At 40.7% G+C, this 11,171-nt stretch overlaps 1 protein-coding gene across 1 annotated transcript; it reads right to left on the bottom strand.

Annotated features, from left to right (window-relative positions):
• Positions 1–637: 637 nt before the first annotated feature.
• LOC137286796 (uncharacterized) lies at positions 638–9,451 on the bottom strand. Its single transcript, XM_067818795.1, has 3 exons — positions 9,343–9,451; positions 2,336–2,455; positions 638–1,721 (listed from the first exon to the last, which is right to left on the bottom strand). Exons 2-3 carry the CDS (start codon positions 2,376–2,378, stop codon positions 676–678), a joined length of 1,089 nt encoding a protein of 362 aa, XP_067674896.1. The 5' UTR covers positions 2,379–2,455; positions 9,343–9,451; the 3' UTR covers positions 638–675.
• Between the last annotated feature and the right edge of the window lie 1,720 nt (positions 9,452–11,171).

Below are 11,171 nucleotides of genomic sequence, written 5' to 3' on the forward strand. Positions count from 1 at the left end.
ATACATTGGACACAACTTTAATAATAAGAATTCCCCTGTGAAAACACCGGTTTCCTTCACATTTTAATGTATGTGGTCTGAATGCAGCTCAAATACATACTAAATATGTTCAAAGTATTATTGTTCCTGAATCTAGACCAGGCAATACAGTGATTGATACTGCGAGCAACGACCCACTTCAGCAACCGCGGTAGTGGATTAGCCTAGTGGACAAAGCGTTCGTTCGTCATACCTGGGACATGGGTTCGATTTCCAAGTGTCGGATAAACGGAACACGGACAATGCTCCCCAGCCGCCAACCCCCACTCCCGACCCAACCACACTGGCCTGGCTGAGGGTTATCACATATGGATCACTGGCTCAGGGTTATCACGTATGGATGTCTAGTTAAGGGTTATCACATATGGATCACTGAATGAAGGTTATCACACATGGATATCTGAGAGGGAGTTATCACGTATTGATCACTGAATGAGGGTTATCACGTGTGGATATGTCTCTGTGGGTTATCACTGTATGTCTCTGTGGGATATCTGTCTGAGGATGTTCACGTATGAATCTCTGCTAACACGGATGATGGAAACAGCACTCAACCTAGAATTGTATTGCTACGGAGCGTAAAATATCAAACAAATAGTATTTTTTACATTTTTATTTAAGTGCTGAATTAAGCGACTAAAACAGGGTAGCCCTGTCCTTTTTCACCTCATTGTTGTTCAGAGGATTCAGCTCGGCTTTCGTGTGTTTCGTGACCTTGATGGCATGGCTGGGGATAAAAACTGCCTCTGGTTTGTTGACCGGAATGTTTGACAGAGGGATCAAAGCAGCTTCCGGTTTCTTTACCTCGATGTGCGACAGCGGGAACAGTTCAGCCCTCGGACGAACAGGGATGTTTGACAAAGGTGTCAGCTCAGCTCTAGGACCAACAGGAATGTTTGACAGAGGGATCAGGGCAGCTTTCGGTTTCTTTACCTCGATGTGCGACAGCGGGAACAGTTCAGCCCTCGGACGAACAGGGATGTTTGACAAAGGTGTCAGCTCAGCTCTAGGACCAACAGGAATGTTTGACAGAGGGATCAGGGCAGCTTTCGGTTTCTTTACCTCGATGTGCGACAGCGGGAACAGTTCAGCCCTCGGACGAACAGGGATGTTTGACAAAGGTGTCAGCTCAGCTCTAGGACCAACAGGAATGTTTGACAGAGGGATCAGGGCAGCTTTCGGTTTCTTTACCTCGATGTGTGACAGCGGGAACAGTTCAGCCCTCGGACGAACAGGGATGTTTGACAGCGGAATCAGTTCAGGTCTGGGACCAACAGGAATGTTTGACAGCGGAATCAGTTCAGGTCTGGGACCAACAGGAATGTTAGACAGAGGGATCAGGGCAGCTTCCGGTTTCTTAACCTCGATGTGTGACAGCGGAAACAGTTCAGCCCTCGGACGAACAGGAATGTTTGACAGAGGGATCAGGGCAGCTTCCGGTTTCTTAACCTCAATGTGTGACAGCGGAAACAGTTCAGCCTTTGGACGAACAGGAATAAAGGACAATGGAAACAGCTGAGCCATTGGTTTCTTGACCTCAATGTTTGATAGTGGAAACAGCTCGGCTCTCGGTTTATCAACCTTGATGAAACTCAGCGGAAAGAGCTGAGCCGAGGGTTCACGGTCCCTCGGGATAGGGATGTTTGACAATGGAATCAGTCTAGCCCGGGGATGAGCGGATCCTGTGTATGAAAATGAAAGACAACCAATTAGTCAAATTTTAGGATCGTTGTGTGGTTGACGTACATATAGGTTTTTTCGACCATGAATCAAATTTGACTTATTTATTCAATGGAGTAAACGTTTAATTGTTATTGTACGCACGCTATATTCCGTCATGGAAAGGCATATTTTCAGACATGCTTAACAGGTCCAAGTGAAGGCGGCTCTTGATGCTGCAAGCTGATGTGAAATATAATTCCCCAAAACGAGATGCATAATCATACGAAATCCCTAAACAAAGCAGGATACAATGCATAATCCCAACTTTATCATACACGTGTGTTTATCCGCCAAAATCAAATACAGTTTGCTTTTCAAATGCATAATGAGGAACCAAGTGTTCGCGTCATGCTGCGCGCATTCTGTTAACCGGTTTCCACATCACAAATACGTGCAAAGGCAAGTGAATTGTCAGCTCAAGGTAAACCCACAGAACTGATAATACAAGAATACAACAGAATGCAATTACCGATTGCAAAGCTCATGTGTCCTTCACATGCGTAAGAATCCCAAAATAAATTCACATGGTTTGATTGAATATCATGTTCCTACAAAACATAAGTTCATGACTTACCCCCGGTGAGGGAGAGTACCAGTGTTGCGGCGACGAGCAACATCGTGTTTGTCTCTGCTGAGTAACGACGACAGGACGCCAATGCTCTCTTCCTTTTAAAAGCAGTCAGGGACACGTCATCTGCACAGATGGAGATTTTACAGTCATCAAGTACCATCACATCACTGGTGCCATAAATCACATTCGTATTCAGCTGAAAACGTCAATGCTTTTCTAACTCATTTGTATATGTTACTCATTTTTAGTAGTCACAGGTTCATAAGGACCTTTCATATTCATCGTTCGATCTTTTATAATTCAAACATTTGCTAAAGTGTATTTGATATTTCCCATTTTGAATGAACCGGAAGTCGTCTGCTGTCAGTTCTTACAACGTCTTTACCTCCACGTCATGAGACTTGACAGGTGTTTTATTCATCCACGCTCAAGTTTACAGCTTCTCGTCCTTGACAGTAGAGAGATCAATGGACTGTTTTTAAATTGTTATTTTTTCAGCCTTCACACTTTCTTGTTGTAAACTACAGGGCAAACGAAAAACCACTGTCTACACCAGTGTTTGGTGTTTGCTTAATTTAAACAACAAAAATGGTTCTTTGATAGTGGCATACACGAATGGGTGTCAATGACGTGATTTACAGTAGATCCTGGAGACGGTGGTTACATCGGATACATGTTCGGAATGGTCAGTGAGCTGACAGAATAGACTTCCATTTGCTCGTGGTAAAATACGATCTCCGGTGTGGTTCGTGATTCATTCAGTGGAAAGTCTGATCCAGACTATTTATAGGGACACTAAACCTTTTGAATATCTGTGGAGATTCGAAACTACACCCTTGGCTTGACGAGCGACCAACTTCCGTTTATGATCTGAATAGTTTTTACAGTTCTGTTCTGCTTTATGAGCTTGGTGACAAGAATTACCAATACAGTGTGGAGTAACGAACCTCGACTTTCTACTTTACGAGCTTCTCATTTTCAGTCAAAAATCCAGTTTGCGAAATCTCTCACTGCCTTCTTTCAACATTGTGACAGTATGATAGAACCAATTAAAAAGGCTCGCAATCTGGGAGTAATTCAGAACTCAGTTTTTACCCTGAAGACCATATCAGTCATATCTGCAAACAAGCATTCTTCCAGATCAGGGCCATTGCTCCAACAGGTATGTAAACACACGAGTGGCCAGCGTTCGAAATAACCGCCGGCTCGGAGGCCCGGCGTCGGTTGTTATTGTATCGGGTCGGCAGTTTCAAACATGTGCGGGTCCTTATGGTCGTCAGTAAATTATCTGTCAATTATATTTCAACTAGAATGTTTCCTAATGTGTCCTTTAATAACGTTCCGGAATCATCCGCGATCCATTAGGTTGCACGATAACTAACAGTTTCACTTCCTGGTATTTCATATTTCAGCGCTTTGGAATGTCAACACCAGTCTAACAAATATGAACTCCTCTCCGTGCTTGGCTTGAAACTGTGTACAATGTAGTCCGGTTTATTTATTTTTGTTTTTAGGATTTTTGTGGATTTTGAAGCCTGCATGTAGCAGCAGGCCCTGGTGGAAGGCTGGTGAATTAAACTATTGCAAATACTGCGCGTGGCTGCGTCACTCGTCCAGGCACACGTGTTATACTGTCCGGATTGTTGCAATGCTCTCTTGGTTGGGTTACTGAATTACTGAATTACCAAGTTTCTGCGGGTACAAATGTAGCATCCCCGGCATCTCCAAAGTGTACGTTCCGGTGAATCTCCACTATACCCTGCTGTATTAACGGCTTGACCCGACGATTGTATTACCTTTACCTTCCTTAGCTAACTTTTTACCCAATCAGATGTCAACACTGGGAAAGTGAGCGGACCAATCACAACTCACTTTCACCTCTTAAATTACAAACACAAACGATGCAGAGGTTCCTTGGAAGAGGTAGGAGTTCTTGCATAAAGTATTATAAGAAATTATTGAGAATTGTAAGAATATGGATAACTGGATTTCAAATATAAACAACCTTCACCAGTTAACAAGTGCTTAGTTTCACTCAAGAGAGACAACTCCGTTAATCCCTTTTCATCAGTTTGTGAAGAGTTATCCCTCTTGGTTTACTTACTAGCAGACGACATTTTCAGTGATCCTCAGCACGGATGATTTAGAGAAGAGGGAGTAGATTTTAGAGTATCAATAACATGGACATCAGATCAGCTAAAGTGATTTCAAGTGTTTTCAAAAGGCTGAATAGGATCGATAGAGGAACTGTGGCTGTCTATAGGGAGACAATTAGAACTGATCTTCATGCAATGGCGTGGCAGAAAAGTCAGGACAACGACCAAAAAAATTGTTCAAAACATTCACAGGCCTGCTTTCGGACTCAAAACATGACATTATTAGATTGCCCAAGCTATAACTCTGACCTAAATTCAATAGAAAACGTTTGTGGACTTATTGAGGAAATTGTCAATATAAAATCTGACAAATATTGCTGAAATGGAAAAAAGAGGTGGTCCGATATTGGGAGAGCATTGATCACGACATTCTACCTTCTTTGATCATTAGTGAAGCCTGCATTGCTGCCCATAGTGACTTGACAAAATGCTAACTGTTCACCTGTCTTTGAATCTGGAGTTGTATTCTGCTAATATTCACATTAAATACGTGAAAATGACTGAACAAAAATAAAATACAATCTTTACATTCTCAGTAGTGTCTAGTCATACTATATATTTTGTATAGTTTCGGACCTGTGAACTTGTTTGCGACTGCTATCTCTGTTGACGCCGGTAAGCTTGATTGTAACGGCGGCATAGCTGACTGGCTTCTGTGAGAATGCGGAGCTAGCAAAGGGAGGTTATATTTACGGGCCGAGCCGTATTTGCCTCCAGGGTAGAGTAGAGACTTATCGGAACGTATACCCCGGAGATATCGAGGATGAACAAAATAGCTGCTAGAGTTATCTCCCGAACTGGCAAATATGAGCATGTAACCGGTTCGCATGTAGCTTTACTGGCTCCCCGTACTCAAATGGATAGAGTCTAAGATTCTTGTGCTTGTATACAAAGCCGTCCAATGTATTGGCCCATTGCATATCAACGAATTGATCCAGTGCCATCAACCGTCCGGTAGATTACGTTCTAGCAGTGCCCAGCTTCTAGTTGTGTCCAGCTTCTAGTTGTGCCCAGCTACTAGCTGTGTCCAGCTTCTAGTTGTGCCCAACTGCTATTTGTGTCCAGCTTCTAGTTGTGCTCAGCTACTAGTTGTGCCCAGCTACTAGTTGTGCCCAGCTTCTAGTTGTGCCCAGCTACTAGTTGTGCCCAGCTTCTAGTTGTGCCCAGCTACTAGTTGTGCCGAGTAAGAGGACGAAGACATTTGTTATTTTTCAAAAGCTTTTTTTTCCTATGCTTTGAAACAGCATCCCATTGTAATTAAAAGTGCAGAGGAAATCTGTACATTTAAGGGAATGTTAACAACGTTGTTTTTCAAATCATATTACAGTTCCGAGTGACTCTTTCCTTACCAGTCTCCTACGAAAGCACCACTGAGTTGGGTTGAGTTGAGTTGAGCTGAGCTGGGCTTTACGTCAAATGGCTATTATTTCGGGAACACAGCGACGAGGTGAAGTTTGCATTCAGTACGATCATAAGTTTAAGGTCTTTGGGCAGGACACATCTGGATATTGATGTACATGAATCTCTATATAACAGTTTTATTACTAACCACAAGGTTACCCAACACCCCGTTATCCCCTGAATACCGTTCAGTTCAGTCATCCACAGTAACGGGGCGCCAGCACTCCTCATGTTGAATAAACAAACTTAGAGAGGAGAACTTAGACTTTCTATTTCACTAGTGACCGCATTAACCGTAATGCTATCCAGGCGTCCAGTTGTCAATCACCCCAGTCGGTCCCGTTATGTCCCGTATAACGGTACATCACAATGATCAATGATTAGATAGCATGCAGAATGTTTGAACGTTTTCCCATCCCAAATACCGTGCACAGTAAGAAACTTCAGACGGTTATCCGTTGCAGGTTTAAGAGGCGGTTGGGTGGTCTACTTCTTAAGGCGTTCTTTCGTCACACATAAGATCCGTGTTCGATTCCCACCATGGAATTCCCAGTATACCCCCGTCGTGACATTGCTGGAATATTGCAAAAGCCGGTGTTCATCAAAACTCACTCGCTCACGTTAGAGATTTACAACAACACCTCACAAACAGCTTCAGCCACTTTTGTCAGTATGTACGTGCAAACGTCCTAAAAGTCCATCAATTCAGTTTTGTAATAAGTGACAGTTTAAACAATAAATGTCTACTGTGCGTGCTTCCTCTTGTATATTCAACATCCAGTTTGTCATTTATGCAGTCGTAAATACGACTTCATGATTGATACGTCAAGAACGTATAATGGTGCTATTAAAATAACGGTTGTTTGTGTAGCTGGAAGGAACACAGAGACATGGCGGATTTGGTGAAGTGTCTATAACATGACGTATCTTGTCATTACACTGTAGGCGCCATATCATCTTTAGTAGGATTGGGGGTGATTCAGGCTTGTTGAAGGGCGACACAAGATATACTGCCCAAGGCCCACTTGCACAAAGAGATCTTAGCGTTACAACTGTCTTAAGCCTATGCTGGAGAATGGGAGTTACAATCATTACAGTGTTATGATTGCTTTGTGCACGTGGGCCCTGTTAGGTAGGTCAATGGGATTTGTTGTCTGGTTGATCGTTATACAGATTTCTATAAACAGAAAATCTATAAACAATTACTCATTTTCATCTTAGTGGGGTTCTGAATCAGAGCCATGGTGTTATTTTCAACCTCAATGACATTATCTGTCGACGTGTACCATGAATGATGGGAACGGAATATAGCTAGTCAACATCACGTATGTGATTCATCCTAAAATAACAGACGCAGTCCGACTATCAGCCTTGCTCAAAGTCCATGGTTGTATAGTAATTCTATCCTTTAAAGGGGTAAGTCTAGATAAGCAGACAGTACAAATGCCTCAACCTGCTATTTACTATATTTTTACAATTATCATTTAAATCAAACTTTTAGATTAGAGACATGTGCAAGACTGTCCGACTATGTGAAAGGCTGAATGTTTTCGTTTGGATAAACATGGTTTTTAGTTTCTTGAATAAGGCAGATCTGGTGGACCAAGGTTTTTGTGACCAAAACCTTTTATGGATAAATGTTCTTTTAATTCTTTGACAAACAAAGTTTCGGGGTCATTTCAGACCCCTTCATAGGGTGAACGTTGTGTGTCCAAGAAGTAATTGAAAGATCTATTCATAAAAGATCTTGGTCATATATGACAATTTCTAAATGACGCTAAAAGACATCAAGGTTTCTGTGTTTGTTATCTTACATTACATACTAAAATTATCTATCAATACTACACAATATACCCGGACATATGACACCCCCCTCTGCATCTCGTAACCATGGTTAAGCTGTATTTATTGTTTCAGTCATATTCAAGATGCAAAGAATAAAAACAAAACTGGCAGCAATAGCGCAAATATACGGTAACTTTTATGTTTTTCATGTTTTCAGCACCAATCGTCAGATCAAAATTTTCAAAACTGAAAAAGATCCACAATATTATCTCTCAATAAAAATCATGTGAAGTCCGGAAACTCGTGAAGGTCCGGGCTAGAATACTGGCTTTCAGTAACCCATGCTTGTCGTAAGAGGCGACTAACGGGATCGGGTGGTCAGGCTCGCTGACTTGATTGACACATGTCATCGGTTCCCAATTGCGCAGATCGATGCTCATGCCGATGATTGTCTGGTCCAGACTCGATTATTTTCAGGCTGTCGCCATATAGGCGGAGTATTGCTGAGTGTGGTGTAAAACTGAACTCAATCACTCACTCATAAAGTCTGGTAATATATCAAGAATATCTCAGGATCGTTGAGGGCTTGTCGTTGCTGTTGGCGTCAGTTCTTGATTTTCTGTCTGAGAGAAAATGCACCACAAATCTTGGCCGACCCGGCCAACATTCTGTGTAATAATTGGTTTACTGTGTCTATATCCCCCGCTGCCTTGGACATTTATACTCTCGTGTAATTGAAACAATTCTCTTACCTTTCATAAGACACTTTCATAAACAAATCAGACCAGCTTGATTTCTCATAAATATGTTTATGAAAACGCTTTTTCGGAAGCAAAGCGACTAGATCTACATTAAAAATCAGTTTTAATGCTCCTCCCGTGTGATGAATTTTAAGATTTCATAAGACATTGTACACAATAAATATTTAGTGAATATAGTTTTTCGTCAGCCCACTGTCATGCTTATTAATTTTCAAGAGACAAGAATCACACGAAAACACATACGGCATTATCAGTTATGAAACATGCACAATTACAAGTGGCGAAAACTCGCGCCACTCATTCACACATACTTCTGCAAATGGGATGGTTTGATGTTCTGTGATCTGACTTAAATTCTATCTTTATCCGATGTTAAAGTACAGGAAATTCGTCGCTGCAAATTTGTTGGAAGAAATCAGCTTAATTATTGTAATTAATATTGAAAAAATAACTCTCTTGAAATGGGCGTTAAACTCGACTCAATCATTAACACAGCTGTGTATTGATGAGAAGGTCAACAAACGGCAAACGTTTTATAGTGTATTTGGCCACATAACACATAATCATTCGAGCGTAATTTTTTTAACTCAAAGTGTGGAAGAAAAAAATATGAAGTAAATATTATGATATTGTGTGCAACCAACCCCGTGGCAACTCATTCAATAAAACAACATATGAAACACGTATGCATGATGTTGTTTGTAACAAACAACAATCAAATCGTAAACTCGTTGAATAATTCACGATGTGGAACAAAGCAAATTGTGAAACACGTACGCATGATATTGTATGTAACAAGTAACCATCAAATCATAATCTCACTGAGTAAATCACGATGTGGAATAAAAACAAAATATGAAACACATATATGATACTGCATGTAACAATAAACCAGAGATTCACTCACCGCTTTCAGCAACAGCTGCTAACCCACGGTTTGTCCGTCTCCCTTTCAATCATCATGCGCCCAGATTCTCCCTTTGGCTTGACTGATTTAGTACATTTGGCAACAGACCTTACCACCTCTGACAAACCTCACAATCACACAATCACACAATCGTCAGCTATCACCTTAATTACCCTCTGTACCTTTTAAGACTCAGGATGATAGATTACAATGTCTGGGGTTTTTTTGCGGAATGTCATTCAACCATTGCGACGAGTATTCTTTGACAGAGTGGGTTTATCTCTTCAAAGAAGTATGATTAACTGATGATAGTTCTTGGGAATTTATATGCGAGATCATATTCGGAGTAAAATTCATGATCATTCATGATGTATTTTTAGTGCATTTTTTCATATACTTTAAAAAATATGGTTTGAGTATGAATGTCGACTCAACGCCAGTGTGTAACCTTCAACCTCTCCCAGGTATAATATACATTAAAGGCTGGCATGTTTAAACTCCCTTGGGCAATGTGAGTTATACAGAGTGAGAGTGGTTTTACGTCGCTTTCAGCAATATTCCAACAATCTCACGGCGGAGGACAGCAAAATGGGCTTCACACATTGTACCCATGTGGGGAAATGAACCCGGATCTTGGACGTGATCTGCCCCCATCCCCGACCATTGCTTATGCAAAGGTTCCGAAGGATACAGTCAAAATTAAATAGTACATGTATTTCGAGTTGAAGACTTGAAAGTTTCACTTCACGACTGATCACCCCATCACCCCTCCCGCATGTAAAGATTACAGTGAGATTAAATCATAATAGTAATTCAATTTTAAATTTGTACTTACCAATTGAGGTTTTACGATTTGTCATGGTTTGACAAATTCTTTATACATTCACGTACACGAGTTTTCAAAAGATTTGAATTTCTTCATCTTTCATCACGCACATGTCAGGACGAAATTTTTTGGGAACATGGTTCCTGGCCGAACCATATAACCTATTTGCGCAGATCGATGAACGTGATGTTAATCGTGAGTTTGTCTACTAGCAGAGCTTCGTATAATTTTTCAAGCAAGTGGGCATTTACTCCCTTTACTTTTTATATATTAGTAATTGCATGTTTAGAGGAATAACTGTAATTTTGTGTACTCCCACTAGTTTAAGAGACTGAGTATTTTCACACAGAGTTTCCTATCCTTATTGGGTAATTAACACCGATAAGCATATAAATAAAAAATAAACAGAGATCAAAGTAAATTCTTTAAGGTGTTAATATATCACACTTTTATATATTTTATCAATGGATGAGTATAATTTGTCAGTGTCGTTAGTTGATCTATGTGAACCTGTGGAGAAGTGTTAAGATGTGTATATATCGTTAAAATATACCCTTTAAGCATATATAACAATAAAAGGTTTACACTCACTGGCTAAAATATAGCCACTTACTTCAGGGAACTGTTCTAAACTAATTTTTGCAAAATATTGCAGACAGTGTAAAGGAACTGTTTACACAAAGACTGATGTATCGTAAGACAAATTCAGTACGTTCACAAAAATTATTGTCATGGTTCAGTAAAAAGCGAAACTCGGTGAAAATTGGCGAATTATTAACAAAATTTAACATCGTAACGCAGCTTTTCACATACGCCAAATTTGTACATGACTGCTTTGAGAGGCATTTGGGAAGTATGGGTGTGTAGGTACTGACACCGTTATCAAGCATTATATCACATGCCTAGGATGTATTATTTCCAGCAATACAAACCCCTGTATTCTGTAACTCGTCACGCTGACATTCTATGATGTAACAGAAACCCAACTAATGCTCACTAGTGG

This window comes from Haliotis asinina, chromosome 6 (genome assembly GCF_037392515.1).
Source record: "Haliotis asinina isolate JCU_RB_2024 chromosome 6, JCU_Hal_asi_v2, whole genome shotgun sequence".
Lineage (NCBI taxonomy): Eukaryota > Metazoa > Mollusca > Gastropoda > Lepetellida > Haliotidae > Haliotis > Haliotis asinina.

Bases quoted from the DNA above. Each gene is read 5' to 3' on its own strand.
- LOC137286796 (XM_067818795.1), bottom strand. From the start codon at position 2,378: ATGTTGCTCGTCGCCGCAACACTGGTACTCTCCCTCACCGGGG. The intron at 1,722-2,335 runs GTAAGTCATGAA...TTTCATACACAG, and splicing joins GGTACTCTCCCTCACCGGGG to GATCCGCTCATCCCCGGGCT.